Here is a 23,975-nt window from a genome sequence, read left to right as displayed (position 1 = left end):
TCATTGATATACTGTCTTGCATTTATTTTCTGATCTGTGATCCCGGAAATTTTGTTACCAAATACTGGAAGCAGTCACCTTCTTTTGTAAGTGCTTTAGTTAACTGCTACATTAATCCGAGTTTCATGTGAAGAGAAGGTAATACTACGTTGCTTTGTTCAAAAAGTGGTACATTTATTATGTTTAGTTAACCGGGTTGTAGGTACAGTTTTTCTTTTGGGCCAGTCTGACTGCTTCCAGTGCTTGTCATTGGCTCTGCTGTCCCATTTACAAATAAAACATGGCATTTTTGTGGAGCCAGATTGTAGACCAAGTAGCATACCAAAAAATTTCAAATCACTGCAAATAATCCAAGAATGTTCTTCATAATCTACGCATTTCAGCAGAACTTTGATATTTTCGTATTTTTCCTTGAGATGCACTGAATGCGCAATAGGTAATGAACTTTTGAACGAGTCTATAAATAACCTGCACTCACTTGATTTGTAAGTGAAGTTAAATAAATTAAATAAAACCGTCAATATCACAACAATGAACCAGAGAGTCTTCTTCTTTAAAGTACTTTATTAATTATTTCTCTCGAGTCATATTCCAAGTGAACGAAACTCCAGGTAGTAGGATATTTTTTGCTTTCAATCTTGATCCAAGAAATTGAGCAGCATCCTTTGTCATATTTAAGTCATGAGTTAAATCGTAAAGTTCATTTTGAGTGAATAATTTTTGCGCAGAATTTGCTTCGGACTTTTAATCATCAGCATATCACATTAGTTTTCTGAACTGCGCTTCTGTAGCACATTTTCGAGAACGGGAGGTGGAACTGGGATAGTATAAGATTCACAATGTATAACTGGTCGTATGGTCGATATTTTATGTCCTTAGTTTTTGCGTTATGATCTTGAACGTTAACCATCCAGAAATAACAGTCTTTAATATGATTTTGTGGCTCCCTCCAAACAATTGGAATTGCAAAGGGAATTGATTTTTTTGTACCATTTTTCCACAGTCTCAGTCCCTCGACACATGTACGACATGCATTGTACGGTGCCCAGTTTTTGTCTTGATCACCAAGCTTTATGCCTAAGTAAGCATAATATACATTTCTCACAAAACAACTTATCTCTTGTCTTTGCTTAGCAGTTACATAACTACGACAAATATAACAGAACACGTTTAGGTTATTTAAACACTTACGGGAACTCAATTCTCAAATATAACCTCACAATACAGCATGTAAACAATGAATTACTGTTTCCCAAATTAAACCAGCTGGGTGTAAAAAGTGTTGCCAACTATTCCCTCTTACTAAAATAAAATTTCTTCTTCGCAATGAAAATTTCCTTTGTAAAATTTACGTTTAAATAAAAAATGAGTTTCCTCAGTTTGCAATAAACTAAACGTGATAAAAAAAACGGATTACAGATGTGGAATCAACGCGAAAAAAATAAACACTTCAGGAACACCTAAGATCAGAGAACCGTAGAATATTATGTCGCATAGCGTTACGATTAAGACGTGGCTTTCTATATTTTTGTGTATAGGACTCTCTTTGTTATCTACGATATATGCTGGTGTGTTACGTCATTCTGGAATTGGGTTTGATCCCATAAGAGCCAGTGTGTCTTTTACCGTTTAGAAACTCATTTTTAAATCTGGAATACCATGTCGTTTAAAGCATCACTTACTGTGTCACTTATAGTGCCAGCGTGTCACTATTTTACAACAATTAATGTCGATCGAAGTTGTAAGTTTGACGTTTAAACTTCTGCTTAGTCACTGTATCCAGGGCAGTGTGGTGACTACCGCTGGTTTGTTATTTAATTTATGTGGTGTTATTTCTTTTATTTAAGATTATAACCGGTTAAAATAAGAACATTTAATCAAGACTTAGAAATAACCTGCTGGAAATTTTCAAATGTTTTGCTACAAGGTAATAAAAATTCTCTCATTGTTTCCCGGGTACTATTTCTAGTTTTCTCTAGTTCTCTATTTCTTTATATCTCCATCTGTCTCTCTCTATTTCTCTACATATCCATCCGTCTATCTCTCTCTCCATTTCTCCCTTACTTCCCCATATCACGATTTTTATCCTTGTTCGTACTTATCGACCGTAATAACCCCATAAGATAAAGAGTATTATACTGCCCTGGCTCCTCCAGGTAATTTATAATATTTAATTAAATAAAGCTTGTAATATATATTCTTTGGAAAATTTACAAATTCATTTTTTCACTACTTCCCGAAATTACTATAGTTCTTACGGAATTTTCGATAACAGGAAAAAAAAAATGTTTGTACAGTTATATAAATCCTGGTAACCAAGCAGAAAGTGATATTTCTTGCGTCTTTTTCATAGTCACCATCGGATAATCCAGCCAAACGTGCAAAAAATAAACTCTGTTCAAAAATACTTGGTACTTGAAACCAAGTAGGCCTACAATGTGCATGACATACTAAATTGATAAGTGAAGAAAGGATGAGTCTGTGTCATGCCGTTTCAACTAATGTTCTCTAACCTAAGTTTTATTATCCTGACTGCTAAGCAGGTTGACGGGGGAAGGGAAGGGGGTTGCACGTCTGCATGATTATTTGGAAGTGGGTGAAGCCGGATTATTTCTTAAGCTAGTTGTTACGTCATATAAGTAAGACAACCAAAAAATTGGCTCATGAAAGTGACTGTCTTGGCTCATGAAAGTGACTGATTCTAATACATACTTACTAAAAATCATTTGACGTTACTAAGCACAATTTCCGCAATTTGTGGGCGGAACAATATGGGATAGCGAGGTTAAATGTGACTTGAATTACGTCACAGTCTCCTGACAGTTTCCAACTACATGCTTCTGAAATTGCACTAGATATTCAAAATTCCCTTAGAATACCATATGTTCCCTGCTTTCCTTGGTGCTGGGTACCCTGCAATAAAAGGAGTCAATGTTGGTCAGTATTCGAAGCGGACGATACAGCGAGAAAAAAAGAGAATGTGCCTACATAGTTACATGTGAAACTGCGGTTGCAGTTAATTCTCCCTCCACGGTTCACGTAGCAGCGAGATTGCTAGTTGCTACGGCTAGATATTTTTAACACTTTTTTTACAACTGATTGTCGAATTTATGTAACGTAGGCTTTCCTCTCTTCTTCTGGTTGTATTATGGGACATTTAATATTCACAGACCCAGAGTAAGACAAAGGAAGAATCCGCATTCGTGCATCTACCGAATTATCTAAGTTTTTTTATGTGTAACACAGCTCTTATACGGCATTTGGTAGGAGCAATTTCGTGAATGGAACGGAAATTGCATGGAAATGGAAATTTATTTTAGTTTATACAAGCGATTGGCAAATAAAAATCCTCTTATTCTCAAACACATTAATACTTAGTAATCGAAACATTTGATATCCGACTTAAAAGTATTCTTAGAAAAATATTTAAGAAAGGGAAATGCTTTAAATTTATACACTAGCAACTTTGTAGTTGGCAAGGATTAAATTATTTATTTTTTTATAAGTTATCAAAAAAGTGTTTATATTTTCCACAAGCCACAGTGTTCTGGAAATGTTGGTTCAGAACTTTAGAGACAAAATATATTTTTTAATGTCCTAACAATTCAATATGTTTTGTTACTATAAAATCATTTTATAGTTTTAATTTTTGTTTAAAAATCCGCTTTCCAATATTATGTTCATTATTTTATACCTGATTTAATGAAATCTATAGATTTTGAATCAAGGAACTCTTATACGAATCAAATTCTAGATGCGTATTGAGGAAAAGTTGGATTTGACGTATCACTTAGAAGTTTCAGTTTGACTGTTGTATGTATATCAAGTGGGTTTGGGTTTAATTTACTTGATCGAGAAAGGAAGATGCCAATTATTCAATTTTTTTGTGCGGAAACAAAATATCTTTTTTTATGGTGAATATATTTCAACAGCCAACAAAGGGTTTACTGTAGCCAAGTGGAGCAAGAACTCACGTTGAAGTGATAATGTAAGAAGTATTAGTTATTAGTATTAGTATTAGTAAGTTATTTTTGAGATACAGTATTATTTCGCTGGGCTTATCAAAATGCTATGTGACATTTTTTTTGGAACAGAGAATTTATGCATATGCACCTCAGATGTATAACACACTTTATCACAATAACCCTTTATTTTCAAGAGAGCAATTCAAAGAATTTTTAATGATGCCGCACTTATTTTATAAATTATTTTCTACCCAAAAGATGTCAATTTTTGACATAATGTAGATCTTAGTGTTTTATTCCAAAATAAATAACGTAAAACGGTGGTCAAGTTTACGGTTAAAAGTGCATTATGCGCAAAAGTAGACATAGTGTCTTATGTTTCCTCAATTCTTGTTCCGTGTGAAACCAGTCAAGGTGACACGTCTTGTTTTACCAGCCAACACGCTTTCCCTATCTCGTTTATCAAGTTTTTTTGTCTCTTTGCTAACTTACCCCCTCTCCCATTCCTAGCTTAATAGTTTCCTTCATCGCCACCGAGTCCGGCTAACTAGTTTGAGATATTTACGCTACTTGGTCTCCCGCCCAACTAGCCGAAACTGACGACTTGGAAATTACGTACGTGAAGTTGTGTCCCCGATATCAGTAAAGGGATGTACACAGATGAGGCAATCATCTTTTTTCCTTTGCATCTCCCTTAGTACATAATTAGTTGTTCAAATTTTCTTTTCAAGTTCATTTATTTGGTAAACTGGTCAATAATTTTGGCGTGTTTCACATAGTTTATTTTGTAAATATTTTTTTATTTTGTTTTGGGAAGAGCTATTGAATTATTAATCAACAAATAAATAAAAATTTTGGTCAGTTTCTAGGCTGATATGTGTAAATAGATGTTGGCTGTTTAATCCATGTTAAGGTGAGACGTTTTTAAGGGTGGTGGTAGTTTTATTAGAATGCCTATTTATAAAATACCTATATTTACATACGGACTTTTGTCCTCATCTGGCTGGAAACATCTGACTAGAAACATTTTGAAACAATACAATAGAGCACTCTGATATGATATTTAATCTCCAGATACATCAGATCAGTGACAGATCCAGAAAAGGCCTCAGAGAGGCTTTAGCCTTTTCCTGCCCCCCCCCCCCCCCCCCCCTTTTGAACGATTTTAATTCATCACTTTCTTCTGAGTCTTGATCGGTAAGTGAACTCTTTGAAATGCAAATAAACAAATTTTTTCATCTAAAATCAAACTCAACGTTTTTATTCAAAAATCATTCAAAATCTTAGTGCAGTTTTGTAGTAGAATAAAAAAACACGATGATTTTATTTTTAACATGATTTTATTAACTCGATTTCTTGACTACCTGTTTATCTGTTCGGTACAAATTTTGCAATCGATTTTTTAACTAACTTCCTGATGAGCTAGAGACTTTAAACTTTGAAAATACTTCAGAACTCTATGACAATGCAAAATTAACTCGCTTTCTTGTCTGTCTGTTTGTGATTTCGGTAAAAATTTGTTTTGTTTTGTAAACTGATTGATACATTATTGGTATTTGAGTATAAAAATGTTCTATTTCAGATATTGTTAAGCGAAGGGAAACTGAAATAAACCGGCAATTTGCCAAATGTCTCTGTCATAATATCACCTTAATGTTTACAATCGATTGCAACATTTCACAAACACAAGACTAAAGTTCATAAAACCATAATTTAAAAAAAAATGTTTTATACCACGTTTTTAAAACGGAATAAAAAAATAAAATAATTACTCTTAGCCCCACACAGATAGGCCTATCTAACCCCACTCCAGATTGTCCAAAAAAAAATGTGATTGTGAATTGTTAATAGCTATGAAAATACTTGTAAGTTTTAAAACGAAAATGAAACGTGTGGTGCATGAAATGAAATACAAACAGTTCACCTAAGACACTAACAGTTTTATTGCACTGCAAATTGTATCAACTGTTGTTAGAGTTTTCACAACGACATCTAATCCTTATAGTCCTTACTATTGTATGCGTTTTAAATCTTACAAGTATTTTCATAGCTAATAAAAATTTATATTCAAAAATTTTAGGACACTCTGTTATGGGATTAGGACTCTTTATGGGATTTTTAATGTTTATAGGGCTAGGATAAATTAATTAATACTTTTTAGTATGTTTTAAAATGGTAGTATAGTAAAACTAATATTTTAATATATTTTAACTGTCATATACTTTGCAGCTTATTTTCTATTAAAATATTAACTTCTAGTATACCTGAATTAATTACGTGTCCACAGATCATTAGAAAACCTTTCATAATGACGTTAAAAATTTCCAAATTTCTTATCTTTTTTCTGCTTTAGTATATCATTCGTTTAAAGTTAATTAGTATTACATTTTTACAAAGTTATTAATATGGTGCTAATTGCCAAGTATGGATTTTCCGAATGTATCTGACGAAGTAAAGCAGGAACTGACTGACGCAATGCTTACTCTTCATAAAATGTCCTTTATTATTATTTTACTTGCATGGTAACTGTCATGTCAAAGGTCTGGACCCAATATTCTGGACCTTGTCTGCAAATAGACGTTGCAAGCTACAATCTCTTCCTCTGTTGCGCCTTGTTCTCCAGATGACAATCAATTCCTCTAAACATAAATAGCTTGAATGGAACATTTTTACTGATTAATGTTAAAACCACCCGAGCACATTTGATTTGACAATATATTGTTTATTATTTAAAAATCATTTATTACCATCGTCAGCTAAGCACTGAAGAAAGGCAACCAGACCTCGTTTGTGCCATTGATTTGTGTGCATTGAAGTTTCACGTGGCGTATCTTCGGCTGAGTTTATAAACTTCGCAACAAACGTAAGAGCGCAAAGACGCAAAAGGCAACAAACGCAAAAAAAAAAAAAAAACTACCTAGTTAAAGTAACCTATCATACAACTTAAAACCGCTAAACTGTAGTGAAAATCATTCATCGACGGTCATCTATAAATAAATATTTTTTTTTACAAGAAAGTGTTTAGAATTTTTAACATACAACGTGATTTTAAAGAGTTAATATATTTCACTGTTGGATGGTTAAAAGTTGAAAACGTGATGAGCATGATTTGAAAAATAAAATTGTAGCCTTCTATAAGCATGACGACATGACATCTTTACCTTTCCAAGTTTTTTTACACTTCACTTAAAATATAGAAGCTGAAAACGCAAGCCAAAATGAAAAAAAAAAAATAGAAAGTTTCTAGTGTAGCGTTTTTGCGTCTTGCGTAACTTTAAAACGGGTACAGATTTGAAAACGTACTTTAAAAATTTTTGCACCTTATTTTTTGCGTTCGTGAGTTTTCTGCCGCCCTCTCAACCTCAACCTGGGCAAATACCAAGGAGGCACAGAAGTCAACAGTGAAAGCATGGGCAACGGGCTCAATGGTGCTTTGTTAGGCGTGTAGAATATCATGAGAACCTTGAGCCGACTGGGGAGGCCATATTACAGGATAAAATAGTTAAATATATACTAGTCAAAATTAATACAAACAGTGGTCTTAGTTAAATGTATACAACAATATCGTTTCTCTGTTCCTTATATTTTCTTTTCTTTATATTCTTTTACTTTAAATAATAACAATAACAAGGTTAATATCAATTGATGAGTATACAGTTATACTGATAGTAAAAGTAAATGTTAATATAAGGGGCCCCTTTAGATACTTTAATTAAACACATTGATTTTGTTGTTAAGAAATACATGGGTTAAAAATTACATAGGTTGAGTCAAAAAAAAATTAATTAATCATTAGTCCAAAACAATGCCGAAAATGCTAGGTTAAAATTTTCTCTTTAGATATGTGGTGGCTCATGGTTACTCTTCTGCATGCAGAAAGTAACAAAGAAGATCTTTTCTGATTAGACGAGCTGCATCAGGCACTGAGGAGCACCATGACTCAGGTGACGAAGAAGTTGTGTGTCACGAAGTAATCGCGCCCATGGCCACCCACGCCTTCCGCACACACACACTTGCGGTGTACGGATAATTAATTAAGACATTGATGTCAACAGATTAAGAAAGGGCCGAAGCTAGGAACAGTTACATCATGGCCGACATGCTTCAAAAAAAATATACGTATTATTTTGTGCAACTGAAGAAGACCATAGAGTTGAGACATGAAAGACTGCACATGTAAAACCAATAGAGTTACATTATAGTGCGGTTTCCCAAATCAACATTCATTATGGACGAAAGTAAAATTATTTTGTTGTAAAACTAATATAAAAATTTTAACACAGAAACTTGTCATTTTATAAATATAAATTATCCTGAAATTGTTGGTTACAAAATGATTTACAAATTCAAGAATTAAAAAAAATTATGGCTCCTAGTTTGCTATACAAAATAAAATAAAAACAATAACTATAAAATAGATAAAGTGTGCATGCGCATTACTACAAATGTGCAATGGCACACACTCCTCCCCTCAAAGGGCAACAGCCGGTGAGTGGCAACAGTTAATAAGTTCCAAATCTAAAATAACATCCCAATTACAACAATACCCACATAAACACTTAGCTTTATATATAAAAAAATTACTATTCCACATTAGAAGACGAGGCTAAGGGAAACAACATTGTCCCGGAAGGGATAGGAGGTGAAGGATTTGGGGGGGTGGTTGAGATGGAGCGCAACTTCAAGAAAAGGATAATGCTCAAAATGAGGATACAAATTAAGACCAGGGTGGATATGGATATGGCAGCAAGGTTAAAGTGAGAGTAGGACTCAACGTGTTGTTGCTTCGGACGAAAGAGATTAACTACATCATGAAAAGGAGCACCGTTAGGACGGGACTTTAACATACCATTAATATTCTTAATAAGAGAAGCATTGATGGTTAAATTAGGGAGTGATGCAAAGGACGGCTTGCTGAGGTTAAAATTAAATTTTGGGATGTGAATAGAAGGTAAAGTTAGATTGAAATGAAAAGTAGAAATGACTGACCCGAAAGTTTTGAAAAATGGGCTTACAATGTCACAATGGGAAACATTACTTATATATCCACTACCCATTAAAGAAATAGTTAAAGGTGGAAATGACTCCGCAGTTGGTCGACACAGTAAGGTAACATCCAATGAATGATTACTAGTGAATAACCAGAGTGTATTGGTTTTTATAAGGAAAGGTAAATCCAGTGAAACAAAGCTTTTATCACAAATTTCATAAGTGGGTTTACCCTGAAAAAGGTTAAACTCACAATTACTGACATGAGCATCAAAAAACGGAAAGGTCGGGGAACATAAGGTTACACCGTATTTTTTACAACCCAAGAGAGAAGAAGAAAACACAGGAGGAAATATTTTTCTGTCTGGACTAACCAACAAAGTATCGTGCACGTTGAGTAAGAGATAATGTTTGAACTCAGAAGAGAAAAATGGGAAGGCGAAAATGTTATAAGCCTCAAAACTGATATCCTTGTTTGCTAGAGGCACGTTAACAATGACATTTAATGAACCATTATAGACGATGGCTTGGACTTTACTCAAACCATAAAACATGTAGAGATTATCATGCGAAATTGTAGCCAACATATGCAAGGGTAGGGCAATATACTGTTGAATGTTAAACAAAAGATCAATAAACACAGTGGGTGTTAGAAGAGTGGAACTTAGTTGTCCATGAACACTGTTTTCAATAGCTTGTCTTAGATCGGAAATTTCCAGCCGAGCACTAGATAATGTCTCACTAACCCTAAAAAAAAGGGTATTTAGATCAATTCTCCAACTTATTAATGTGATTTTGTCCCAGACTTCATAGATGGAGCTGTTCAAAGCTTTGTAAAATTCATTATGGCTATTTAGATAATGTAACGCCAAATTTTTAATGAGAATAGTGTTGTTTATAACTCTGTCTTCTAAATTCTTGACCACAATCATATGATGTAACATACTGCTAGAAATGTCATCTTTATTCTCGTTAACCACTTTCAGTCTTTTCTCCAAGACAATCAAATCATGACTATCTAGGGTACCGAAAACTGTCTTCAATATAGAACCACCGAAATTAAACCAACCACGTTTTTGCCTTCTACGGTGATGGGGCAGAAGTGAAGTTAAAGCTATAGTCTCAGTTTTGTATGCAATAAAGTTTTCTTGTAGTTGTTTGACCACAAACGCAAAATTCTGATTCCAAGCTTCGTCATCGTGATGACCACTATTCAGTGAAATAACTTTGTTCAGGAAAACATCCAATTGTTTACTTTCATTTTCAAGTTGAACTAAATTGAAGTCAAGCACAATGGAATAAACATTGTCCGAAAAGATGAGCGAATCTTGTTTTTCGAAGAGAATACCAGAATTCAAATGATTTACCGTAACTCTTCCAAGAGCGAAGGAGTAGGCAAAAACAAGGAGGCACAAGACCCCGAACATGGCACACGACCACAAGGAAATACAGGAGACGGGAGATTCACAGCGACACTAAAACAAGAACACAGGAACACACCTTTGGATAGTGAAATATAAAATAAAACAACATTTTAAAATTTCTAATTATTAATAATACCCAACATTATTAAGATATTACCCACACATCATGTGATCTTAACTAGAGCACACCCATAATAACATACCCTAAACAAAGATAAAATAATAGATGTTATAAAAACTATAATTACTACCATGTTTTTATTTTGTTTCTCTACCTTTTATGTAATATGTATAAAGAATAGGTCTAGTCTGAAAAAAAGTTAAATAAATTCTGAATCCTCAAGACTAGGATCAGTGGATGATCAAGCCACGATCAAACTAAGTCAAGGATCGGACAAAAGTAAACACCTGCAGTGAAGACCAAACGAAAGGACCTGCAGATCCCAACATTGAACATTTCAAACTGGAGGTGGAGAGTGATACCTTTTTAAGTGTGAAATGTGAGCTCTGGTCACATAAGAACCCATGTCAGGATCAGCTAGGGCAGCTGTCACTGGGGTTAGAAAGTGTTGGATGTGATAAGGGCCTGACCAGCGAAAAGACAGTTTCGTCATCCTCTTATCCACTGCTTTACTGGTAGGATGTGACTTGCATAAGACGAGGTCACCTCTTCTAAAAGGATTTTTGACCCTATTCTTATCATATTTAATACGACTTCTTTCATGTGAGTGCTTAAGGTTTTTAAGGGCAGCTGCCCAAATTACTTTAATGTTTTTAGAATCCTTGGGTAACAGGTCATCCAAGGACCAAAGATTAGACAAGGGATTGTTCGGAGCATAGGTGAACATCAAATTGAAAGGCGAAGATTTATGTGACTCATGACGTGAATAATTAAAAGCCATCTGAAGCCAACGCAGATTTTTGTCCCAACTAACTTGATCTTTCGCATGGAAGGCAATTAAGGCCGAACGGAGGTTACGATTTCCGCATGCGAAGGTGGAGGATAGTATGGTGACAACGTGATATGACGTATACCGTGTGTGAAACACATAATTTTGAATAATTTGGAAGTAAATTGTGATCCATTATCCGAAACTATTGATGAAGGAACCCCAAAACTTTGGAATATGTAGGATTGAAGAGCACGAATCGTGGATGGAGCCTCAGCTTTTCTTAAAGGAATCAACCAAACAAATTTTGAAAATGCATCCACACAAACTAATACGATACTATTACCATCTTTACTCCTTGGAAAAGGGCCTACGAAATCAACAAATAATTTTTGCATAGGTTTGTCGGATATTTCAGAAGACAAAAAACCTAAATGGGTATTCTGATCAGGTTTACTAAGTGCACAAAGATGACATTGTTTGACTCTATCAGCCACCTCAGCATACATGCCTTTCAAAACAAAATGTCTTTTAATAGCCTTAATAGTTTTGTATATACCGAGATGAGCACCAATAGGCGAGGAATGAAAATATTCGAATACTAGGGGTTACAATACTTTGGGAAGAACAATACGTTTCTGATTGTTTCGAGTTTTGGAAAACAAGATACCTTTGGACAGAAAATATGGTTTTTTTGGATACCTGAACTCAAATTTTGGACAATTTTCTGCAATTCCTCATCTTCCTCCTGATGAGCCTGAATAGTCTTGAAGGCTAAAGGGAAATCAGTGACCAAAACATTACAAGTGGCTTCCTCCTTACTAGGCTGTGAACAATCAAACATACGTGAAAGTGTATCAGCAATTACATTCTGTGTTCCTCTTATATGCTGAACCTTGAATTTTAGAGATGAGATTTTCATGACCCAACAACCGATTTTGCCTAATTGCCGTGGGTGCGCCAAGAGCCATGATAGAGCTTGATTATCAGTTTCCAACAGGAATTCTGTATGTTTTAAGTAAGGCCTGAACTTATCTATACCAAAAACAACAGCGAGGCATTCCAATTCATAAATAGATGCTACCTTCTCTTGATTGGTTAGAGTCCGGAATGCAAAATCTATCGGATGGCAGGCACCATCAAACTCTTGTGCTCAAACCGCCCCTATTGCTGAACCTGAAGCGTCGGTTTGCAAAATGAAAGGTTTCGAAAAATCTGCCATACGGAGCACTGGTGGCCTCATTATATCATGCTTTAGTGTTTCAAAAGCTTTTTGTTGTTTTTCTCCCCATTCAAATTTCACATTCTTTTTACGGAGTTGATTCAAAGGAACGGCCTTCTCGGCCAAGTTAGGAATAAATTTTCCAAAAAACTGGACCACACCGATAAATCTAGCTATACCTTTAACATCGCGGGCTGGAGGAAACTCTCTAATGGATTTTGTACGTTCTGTATCGATGGAAATACCTTGAGAAGAAATTTTATGACCAAGGAATGAAATCTCTGGGACAGCAATTTTAATCTTTTGTGAGTTAATGGTTAAGCCTGCTTTCTCAAGACGAGAGATGAAGATGTTCCCCAAAATTCTCAGAATATATAACAAGATCATCCAAATAATTATATACAAATTTAAATTTAATGTCATGAAAAATTTTATCCAATAATCGTGTGAGGACTTGAGCTCCAGTAGCAAGCCCAAAAGGAACTCGAGTAAACTGGTATAAATTCCAGGGTACACAAAAACTAGTGATGTGCTAGGATTCTTTTTTGAGAGGGATTTGATGATATGCTGAATTTAAATCAATGGTGGTAAAGTACTTAGCTTTAGCAAACCAATGAAAAGCTGAATGTAGATCGGGCAAAGGAACAGATTCAATCTCAATCTTTTGATTTACACGACGGAAATCGACCACCATTCGTTGCTTACCATAAGATTTAGGAACCAGAAATGCAGGACTCGCATACTGAGAGGTAGACTGTTCAATAATGCCTTAATCCAAAAGTTGCTGTACTTCGTTTCGCAAAAGATTCTTCTGAATGGGTGCCAATCTGTAAGGTTGATTTTGAACATTGCTGCTATTTTTAGCTTAATCTCATATTCCAAAAGGTTGGTAAGACCTAATTCGGAGGTTAGAACTTTAGAAAATGATTCACATAGTTTTCTGATAGCAATACACTGTTCATCAGACAGATGGCTCAAAGTATCACTTTCAATTTTACTAGAGTTGTGTACATTGATTTCAGCAAGGTTATCAAGGTGCTGGTTACTGTCTGCAAACCGAATTTTGAGTTTAGGTAGGAACTTAAAGAAAATACACTTTTCTTGCACATCAAGTATAAGTCCGGTTTTCATCATAAAGTCTGCTCCGAGAATACAATCCAAACCTATATTTTTACATACCGAGCAAGGGAAAACCCAAGTAAAATTTGCTATTTTTAATTTAATAGTGGCGCAACAATCTATGGTTAAAATGTCATTAGAAGCAGAATAGCACTTGAAATCACCTTTTACAACTGATTTTATGCCCTTAGCTTCCTTTAATTTGGTGAACAACTCATAGGAAATGATAGAACGTGTAGAACCAGAATCAACTAAAGCGAGAGTATCAAAGGAACCAAACGATACTACAATACGAGGTACTGGCACGGAATTTATTCCCACAATATTAGGGGAGTTAACCTTACAAACTTGATCTGGAAAGTGTTTTCGTACTCCAAAATATGTTTGAAAACAAAGAGCTGAGTTAATCTGCTGAAGAACGTGAGCATTATACTGTGAATTAGGCTTCCGATCTTGCTTGCAGGGTAAGTCGCTCACCTTACATCCCTGCTTCTGGCGTTTTTTTGTTGCATAACCTTGCAGTCTCTGATGACATGGTTATTTATTTTGCAATGGTTACAAAATTGACCTTGTGCTTGATTGTCTGGCTTAGTTTTTGTTTGGTTGTAAACACTACTCTTCCTAAAGTTAGGATTAACCTGTGTGGTGTTACATGAACTGTGAAAACCATAGTTTTGAGTCTTAAATGTTGGGTGGGCAAACTGTAGGTTACGTTGATGATCCGCAAACCTAACATTTTGCGAATGGATACACATTCTGTCGAGCTCGGAAAATGTGGAGGGTTTGCTGAGAAAGACTAACCGAGATCTCTCATCAGGGGAAAGCCCCTCTAGGATGGTGTTAACAATTTCTTGTTCAGTTACACTGAGTCGCAAAATGGCAGCGGCCTCCTTAACCTCATTTACATACACAGAAAGTGGTTCATCAGGTTTCTGTAACCGATTGAAATTATTTAATTGCAATTGTGTAAGCAACCTGAAGGGAATAAAAAACTAAGGATATTCTCATGGTAGGCATCAAAAGAAAGGTTCTGGGCAATTGCCAGCTGAGTCCATTCGGCTAAAGGCCCAAAAGTGAAAGGGTAAATAGTTTCCAAGATCTGTGACTCATGGATGGTGTTGCTTTGTCGCAATTTAACAATAATCTTAAGGAAATTTAAAAATTTAGGTATGTGCAACCCATCAGTGGCCGAGAAGTCTTTCAACATTGTTTCGAGAGGATAAGTAAGTTTACCAAACACACTTGGCAGCGCAAAATTTCTAGAGGGAGTAGGATTATGTGTCGAGCTTACTGATGTACTAAATACAACATGAGGGTTCCGACTCGTGGACTGAGTGGATGTGGTATAGGCTGGGTTGGTTAGGTTAGGAATGGACATAGGGCTACAAACGTTACCGACAGGATCAAAGTCTACCTTGGACGGACCAGGAGCTGATGAAATAAGTGGATTAGGGACAGTGGAAGTGGGCAATGCCACCCTACTCAACTGTTCACAAATATTTGTCAAGGATGTAATAGGTGTTACATCACGCACTAACGAGAACTGAGATTCAGCATTTCCGACAGTCTCAACTAAATTCTGAATCTCCTCTATCATATTTTCAAGTGAGGCAACTTGTAACTCAGACAGTTTAGGTGTGTGAACCTCAAGCAAACACTTAATGCGTGTGCTCAAGTGATTCAAACGATTTCTGACACGAGGGAGCGTTACGGCAAAATTCTCATCATCTAAGTTTGAAACCAACTCCTGTAAAACTAGTTTCTTACTCGTGCAAGTTTTATACTCCTCATTAGGGTTCACTGTTATCAAAGGGTCATGATTAACTTGAGTGCTGATCTGAAGAGCCAAACGCAATGTTTTACGCAAATGTGCCACTGTGACATTTTCACATGAAATGCCACGCAATTGACACTCAAAGATCAATTCATCCTTTATGAGGAACTCAGGGATGATTGAAGAGGACATAATGAAAATAACAAATAACAAAACTACCACAATAAAAACAACAGTAAATAACTATTGCCACAACCAAGCCATGCACATCTGAGGGTAGACACATGCAAGACAAACATCTACACATGTGAAAACACGACCAACAAAACACCAGAACAACCATGCTCTGCTACCAAGCTCTGCCGCCCTCTCTACCTCAACCTGGCCAAATACCAAGGAGGCACAGAGGTCAACAGTGAAAGCATGGGGAACGGGCGTGTAGGCGTGTAGAATATAATGAGAACCTTGAGCCGACTGGGGAGGCCATATTACAGGATAAAATAGTTAAATATATACTAGTCAAAATTAATACAAACAGTGGTCTTAGTTAAATGAATACAATAATATCGTTTCTCTGTTCCTTATATTTTCTTTTCTTTAAATTCTTTTACTTTAAATAATAACAATGACAAGGTTAATATCAATTGATGAGTATACAGTCATACTGATAGTAAAAGTAAATGTTAAGATAAGGGGCCCCTTTAGATACTTTAGTTAAACACATTGATTTTGTTGTTAAGAATAGGTTGAGTCAAAAAAATTAATTAATCATTAGTCCAAAACAATGCCGAAAATGCTAGTTTAAAGTTTTCTCTTTAGATATGTGGTGGCTCATGGTTGCTCTTCTGCATGCAGAAAGTAACAAAGAAGATCTTTCCTGATTAGACGAGCTGCATCAGGCACTGAGGAGCACCATGACTCAGGTGACGAAGAAGTTGTGTGTCACGTAGTAATCGCGCCCATGGCCACCCACGCCTTCCGCACACACACACTTGCGGTGTACGGAGAATTAATTAAGACATTGATGTCAACAGATTAAGAAACGGCCGAAGCTAGGAACAGTTACATCATGGCCGACATGCTTAAAAAAAAAAGACGTATTATTTTGTGCAACTGAAGAAGACCATAGAGTTGAGACATGAAAGACTGCACATGTAAAACAAATAGAGTTACATTATAGTGCGGTTTCCCAAATCAACATTCATTATGGACAAAAGTAAAATTATTTTGTTGTAAAACTAATATAAGAATTTTAACACAGAAACTTGTCATTTTATAAATATAAATTATGCTGAAATTGTTGGTTACAAAATGATTTACAAATTCAAGAATTAAAAAAAATTATGGCTCCCAAATTGCTATACAAAAAAAACAATAACTATAAAATAGATAAAGTGAGCATGCGCATTACTACAGATGTGCAATGGCACAGTTTCTTTCGTGGTTTATAAACCGGCCTTAGTTCTGTTTCTCGAGACGTTACTCAGATACATGAATGAAAATAGTTATATTGTCGCGGGTTGAAATTTTGCAGGGTTGTTGAAATCAAATTTAGGGACTTTACTGACGGGACTCTGGGCTGGCTGCTCTGTTCACTCGTCAGCGCAAGTGGCGTGACCATGTAATTGGGGCACGGGGCCGGCGCGGCGCGCTGCGCGCTTGCAGAATTTTGTTTGTTTGTTTGGCCGCGCGCTGGCGCAGCCACGGGCCGCAGTTACTGGGGCGCGCTGTCGTAACAAGCCGCGCGGTGTGGCCTGCACATCGGGGTAGAGGGGGGGTAGTCTTCCCAGATGTTCTAGTTAGTTGTTTAGTAAATTTGACTTCAATAACGAGCTTTTGTTATGCTAGGCGCGGCAGGGCGCGCGAATTTAAGCGCAAGTGATTGGTGACTCGGGGCTCACTCAGGCGGAGGCTATGCGTCTCACCTGTCGTCACGAGTTGTTAGTTCGTTCGTGATGTAGGAATTCAGGCTCACTCAGGCGGAGGCTATGCGTCTCACCTGTCGTCACGAGTTGTTAGTTCGTTCGTGATGTAGGAATTCAGGCTCACTCAGGCGGAGGCTATGCGTCTCACCTGTGGTCACGAGTTGTTAGTTCGTTCGTGATGTAGGAATTCAAGCTTTCGGGCGGAAGCTATGGTCGACGCCAGAGGCCACGAGTCGTTTAATTTAAGTTAGGTCATAATGTAGTCGTCAAGCTTTCGGGCGGAGGCTATGGCCCTCGTCAGGGGTCACGCGTCATAGTTTTTAAAATGTAATGTTCGTTCGGGATTTCAAGGGCAGGAGAGGCCCCTACGTTATTTTTTTAAAGTAATCGATCAAGAAAGGCTTTTCGGAAAATGTGAGTATGGACTTATCTTTGTTTTAATTTTAAGTATTAATTATGATTTGAGGTATTCGGAAGGACTAGGGAAGTGTTTAGTGAAGTTCTCTCATTCTCTCTCTTGTAAGGTCGTTCAATCGTTAAGGAAGTAAAGAGATTATTGTTTTAAATTGTAATCCCGCTATTTAAATGTTCTTTAAAATGATGTTGAGTATTTGACTTTAAGAATAAAATAATTTTAATTAAGTATTATGTTATTTTGCAAAATCTCCTTAGTTCAGCTCTCACCAGACATCCTGTACGGGATGACGAACCTATGATCCTAGGTACAATAAAGTATTTTATGAAGTTAAGACTAGTTGATGCCAAGCGAGTTGTTTCTATGTAAAGAGCTACGAATCTCTCCCCCCTCTGAAGGTGGATCGTGACAGAAATGGCGGTGGCACCGGCTAGGTGCACGTGACAGAAATGGTGGAGGCGCCGGGTAAGTTCTATTTCTGGAGAGAGAGAGAGGTAGATTTTTATGTTTATTATTAAGTTAGTTTCAGCTTCTGATAGCAGGTTATTAAGAGTTTACTTGAGGAGAGTATTACGGAATTTAATCTAAGTGGAGGAAGTCTTTGAGATTTTTTTTTTGACGTAACAGATGTTTATTTGAGTATACTTGTAAGGATAAAGTTTATAGTGATAAGTTGTTTTAAGTCGTTGAGTTTATCAGGGATTTTTACGTGAGGAGAATACGTTATAAGTTAAATGCTTATTAGAGATAATGCAAGTGGTTTAATTTAATTGAAGTTCATTTTAAGATTGTAGGTTAAGAGAATTATAATTTAAAATAAAGTTTTTTGTCGTAAATAGGAATTATTTTCAAGTGAAGTTTGTTTTGTTTTCGTGCGCGTAGGAGACGAGACGTACGAATTAAATCAGTCGAGGGAAGGATAAACGTTAGAAAGGAATTAAAGAGAAAACGAGAGTTTATGTAAAAGAGAGTTATAGAATTTATAGTGATGTTTTGTTTTAATTAGAAAAATGTTGAGAGTTGTTTCAGAACGACACGTCAGTGGACGTGGCAGAATGAACACGTGACGGGGAGGTGCTGAGACCTAGCGGAGAACGGAGGAACCGCAAGCGAGGGTTGGCGCACCTGATGGAATTCGGTGACGTCACGAGCACGTACAGAGACGTGGACGGCCGTGACCTTGTTTTGATCAGCTGTACGGTAACTTAGCGATAAGAAAATAGACTATTGGTTAAATAAATTTAAATTTAAGTGTGTTTTAGAAGAAGAGGAACTTTCAGTATGTAAGTAATTTATTTTAAGAAGTGTATGATGTATAGGCTAGAAGTGTTTCGTTGTAAGTTGTTTATGTTTTTGTTAGTTAAATTCTACCTCGGTTTTAAAAATATTTTTTTGGGATTTGTAAACATTATTAAGGAGGTACACTATAAAATCGATAAGCATTGAGAAAACTGGGAAGGCTAGATTTTGTGTGTAGAGGGAATTTACTCCAAAAGAACAGAGAGACAAAATTAATGTTTTCATTAGGGCGAGGGACCCTAAGGTGAGGCGTTGTGTCCCTGGGAAGAAAGGGAATTGTAGCGCAGACCATAGGAGATGGGCTGACTACGGAATTAAGGGTCAGGAGAATCCTGAGAGTTGTGAGTAGTTTGGGGCAGGAGTTCCCCATGGTAGTACCGAAGTGGCTATCCTGTATGGGATAGGGTACCATTTCAATGAAGTTTGTTGGTGGGGTTAGAGCCCCCTGTGTAGTGGGCCTATAGCAGATAGGCACTACAGTGAAATTTTTGGTTATTTTGTGAGGTAAATTCCCTGGAGGTTAAGTAAGATTGGATTCAGTTAGGAAGGAGGGAAATGAGAAACATTGCTGTAGAGAGTTAGTGTACTTGCCTAATGTGAAATTGAATTTTACTAAATTAATTTAGGAGAAAGTTTTGTTCGGTAAATAAATAATAATGGAAGATAGCTAGATAATTAATTAATTTTTTTTGAGTAAGGTGTTTTAAGTAATGAAATAAAATAAGGTGAAGTAATTTGAATAATTGGGGAGGAGTTTCTTTAAGAGTTTAGATAATTGTTTTTGAATTTATTGAGACATTCAGCCAGTGAAGTTTGAGTGTGAGAGATACAGTGAGATTTTAAGGAAATCGGTTGTTTATTAATTAGGACAAATGAGATTTTATGATTAAGAGTCAGTAAGCATAGTTAAAATTTACGACATGATATTTGTTGACAGTTTACAGTTATTAAGGAGAAAACAGAGTAATCTATTTATTTTTATTTTAATGGTTTGAAGATAAGATTATGAATTTTTTTTGGAAGTTTCTTTGGCATGTTGGAATAATTTTTTTTTATTTTTAGAATTTACAGAGAAAATTTAATTGATTTACATTAGTTTGGAAGTATGGAGGTTTAGTGTTCGATTAGCCCTAACTTGATGGTCGGATCCCAAAAGAATGCCGTAAAACCGATAGCCAATTGAGAGGAATGCGGTAGGCGCTTGTGTAGAGAGGGGTTGTGGGAAAACTCCTTGGGACTGATGGCAGATCAGGGGCCCTAAATAGTGTGTGATGCTGTAAAACCAGTGCAGAGAAAGCCTGGTATGCTTAAATTTTTGGGCACAGGTTATGTAAACCTGGGGTTCCATGGGATTTAGTCATGTTAGCTGCTGTGAGACATTAAGATTTCCAGGCTCCATAGTAAAGTCAATGTAAATTTTTGTTTTCTTAAAATAATAAATTTGTTTTTAATTTTTTTTGAGATATTTGATTTGTAACAGTGAATACAGACCCCGAGGAATAAGAGTTGTCATGATGTGAGAGGAGAAGGTGGTAGGCCTAAAAGGGTACAGGCACCACAGAGGTTATGTGCATTGCATAATTTAAATATAAGGAAACTTGAGAATTTGAAATTTTGTTGTTGGTTTGTACACCCATAAGAAGAGTATAGGCAGAATTTTTATTGTTATGAGATGTCTAATTTAATTGAAAAGAAGAAAGTTTAAAGATGCAAGGTAACATTATTATTGTAATAATTGAAAGAGATTAAGAGGTAGAGAGAAATAGGCAGTTTTTGTTTGTAAGTACTAAAGTTTACATATAGAAATTTAGTAACTAAGAATGAATAATAAGTTAAGTCTAGTGTAAAAGTTTTTTTTAAGTTTGTTAAGTTAAGAGTCACAAGTAAATTTTTTTTAGAGAGAATGTCTTTGATAGGAAGTATTAGAAACTTATGGGAATTTTAGGGTAACATAAATAATGTAGGTAATGAATAATAAATAGATGGTAGGTCTTAAGTTAGGATTAACATTTGAAGCAGAATTTAATTAAGAAGAAGGAAAATAAATAGGCCTAATGAAAAGAACAAAAAAGGATTTTATGGTAAAGCATTTTTTTTAAGTAATAAACAATGAATAATAATGTTGTTTCAGGGTAATGTGTACTAATAATACAATTTTTTTTTTAGGACCAAAGAACAGGAATTATGTAATTTAAATTAACATGTATTTTTGAAACTGTTACAGATTCCTTAAGATGAGCTGAGCAGCAGTCCAGTTTACAAGATGACAAGAGTTCGAGAGACAAGATACAAGATCACTGAAACAAGAGCCAAGACTGAAGATTCAAGAGAAGAGAAAGCTGGCAGCCATGGACTTACAAGTGGAGATTAATAAGGTCATGTAAAGTTTTATTTTTTTTTATGGAAGACAGTAACTGGAGTTTTTTTTTTGTTATAAACATTATTTACAGAACTTTTTAGGTTATAGTAATGTAATGGAACTAGTGAGTTGTGGTAGCTGTCAAAAAGAACTAATACCTTAAGTTTAATTTTTAAAGTTAATTTTCTTAATTTACAGAGGGATTAGTAGTTTTTTTTAAACCTTATTTAGGTTGGAATTTAAATACAATAGCTTATTATAAATGTGTACGAACAGTTCAAGTTCACAGTACTGATAGGTAGGTCAGATGATCTTATTGATTTTGATGATTTGTTGTTTTGAGTTGATTTTTAAGTGTTGTGAATTAGACAATGAAATAGTTCTGAAAACTTAAATTATTTCAAGCTAAGAAATAGTAAAGTTAATTGTAACTCAAAGGACACCAGAATTTAATTTTTTTTTTGAATTAGTAATGTTTGAAAATTTTATACTTTACAAGAAAGGTTATAAACAAACAGATCGGATGGAACAAGGATGCAGTAAATCACAATTTCATTTAGAATTATTGATTAGCTTTTGAGGTTATGAAGTAAAAGTAATTATAGTTTAAAAGTTTGAATAAAAAAAAATGTTTTTTTTTTATTTGTTTGAAATAGAAAGTTTAAAAGTTAATTAGTCATGATCTAGGTGGGTGATGGGGTGGGAATTGGCCACTCTTTTTCCCTATAACCTCCCTAACATGGCCTTCTATTACAACTAACAGAAATAAAGAAGAAGAAAAATGAAGAATTATTAGTTAGAATGTTTCTTTCATGAAGATACCTGATGAACTTTTACTGTTTGGAAGAATAGAAGCAAGGTTAGTCAGATATTTTTACTCAGAAGAAGAAGAAGATAAAGCAGTTTTATGACTCGACAAGCCAGAGATTGGTGTTTCCCCTCTGCGCTTCTATTGACTACGTTGTTTACTCTCATGGGATAGCTGGTTCGGCACCATGGAGAGAGATTGGTGGGCATTGTGGTTGCCCCCAGAAGAAAAGAAGAGTAGAAGAGGTTATGGGTGGGTCATGTGAACTGACCTTCAACCCAGTTACTTCGTGGGGACTATTTGCTGTATAGAGAAGATCAAGACTCAAGAGGTAGGGAAAATCATTGGAGGTCATGTTTCCCTTCCTTAAGTTTTTCCTATCAAATTATTTGCCTGATTAGATTATGCTAAGGGTGGGATACTTTATGTTAGCAGTTGAATTAATTAATTTTATTTTTTTGTGTGTTTGCATCCTTGCCCATCGATTGCAGTTTAGTAGTTAGTTTTGTATTTGTCAGGCGTGATGGTAATGCCTGTTGATGATGTTTCAGAATTGTAATCTGTTCGTGATGAGGATGGCACAACTCCGAAGCAGATGTGGGGAGAAGTTGTGAGCTGCCCTGGAAGCCAGTCCAGTAGCTGTTGGAGTTGAGTGGTGTTTGCTGATGGCCAGCCCAGGGAGCTACTCTTCTCGACAACACTGACTTCGAGGAGTTGCACCAACCTTCACGAGATAAGAGTTTAATTAATTTGAAACACTGATAATTTTGTAAGGACACTTAATTTTTTTTGAAGAACGAAAGAAGTATGGTAATAAACGGAAACTGAAAAAAAAAAAAATAATAATTATCAAGAATTTGCACATTGTTTAACGAATACTGAGAAACTAAGAACAGTAATTTAATTTGTAAAGAGAGCTTCACTAACAGAACAATTTTTTTAGAATTGAGAACTCGAGCCTCTGAAGGTTCCTGTGAGAACAAACCAGATAAAAGTTTTACATTTAATTTTATGAATACTTGTTGTTTTAAAATAAATCTTATGCAGAATCTAGATGTATGTTCAGACAGCAAGGAACTAAGAAAATTATTATTTTTGTGAAATGAGGAATTTATAGTTATGGTTTAATGGAAAAAGACAATTTGTAATTTTGAGGTAGCTCGATGGGGCTCGAGCTCTGTGAGGGGAGGGTTATGTCGCGGGTTGAAATTTTGCAGGGTTGTTGAAATCAAATTTAGGGACTTTACTGACGGGACTCTGGGCTGGCTGCTCTGTTCACTCGTCAGCGCAAGTGGCGTGACCATGTAATTGGGGCACGGGGCCGGCGCGGCGCGCTGCGCGCTTGCAGAATTTTGTTTGTTTGTTTGGCCGCGCGCTGGCGCAGCCACGGGCCGCAGTTACTGGGGCGCGCTGTCGTAACAAGCCGCGCGGTGTGGCCTGCACATCGGGGTAGAGGGGGGGTAGTCTTCCCAGATGTTCTAGTTAGTTGTTTAGTAAATTTGACTTCAATAACGAGCTTTTGTTATGCTAGGCGCGGCAGGGCGCGCGAATTTAAGCGCAAGTGATTGGTGACTCGGGGCTCACTCAGGCGGAGGCTATGCGTCTCACCTGTCGTCACGAGTTGTTAGTTCGTTCGTGATGTAGGAATTCAGGCTCACTCAGGCGGAGGCTATGCGTCTCACCTGTCGTCACGAGTTGTTAGTTCGTTCGTGATGTAGGAATTCAGGCTCACTCAGGCGGAGGCTATGCGTCTCACCTGTGGTCACGAGTTGTTAGTTCGTTCGTG

At 36.1% G+C, this 23,975-nt stretch overlaps 1 protein-coding gene across 10 annotated transcripts in view; it reads right to left on the bottom strand.

Moving 5' to 3' along the window:
• The window catches only part of LOC134535580 (very long chain fatty acid elongase AAEL008004-like), a 349,726-nt gene that overhangs the window by 114,909 nt on the left and 210,842 nt on the right, over nt 1-23,975 (bottom strand). The window contains exon 3 of one of the 10 annotated variants that reach the window (XM_063374779.1): nt 8,286-10,429. The exons of the other annotated variants lie outside the window; for them this stretch is intronic. Coding sequence (XP_063230849.1) covers nt 8,549-10,381 — 1,833 coding nt within the window. The 5' untranslated portion in view covers nt 10,382-10,429 and the 3' untranslated portion in view covers nt 8,286-8,548. Of the gene's footprint in view, nt 1-8,285; nt 10,430-23,975 lie in introns of those variants that run through there. 10 annotated transcript variants of the gene reach the window in all.

Source organism: Bacillus rossius, chromosome 8 (assembly GCF_032445375.1).
Source record: "Bacillus rossius redtenbacheri isolate Brsri chromosome 8, Brsri_v3, whole genome shotgun sequence".
NCBI classification, from domain to species: Eukaryota; Metazoa; Arthropoda; class Insecta; order Phasmatodea; family Bacillidae; genus Bacillus; species Bacillus rossius.
Note: the sequence above shows the minus strand (reverse complement) of the source record. Positions and strands in the feature narration are given on the sequence as shown.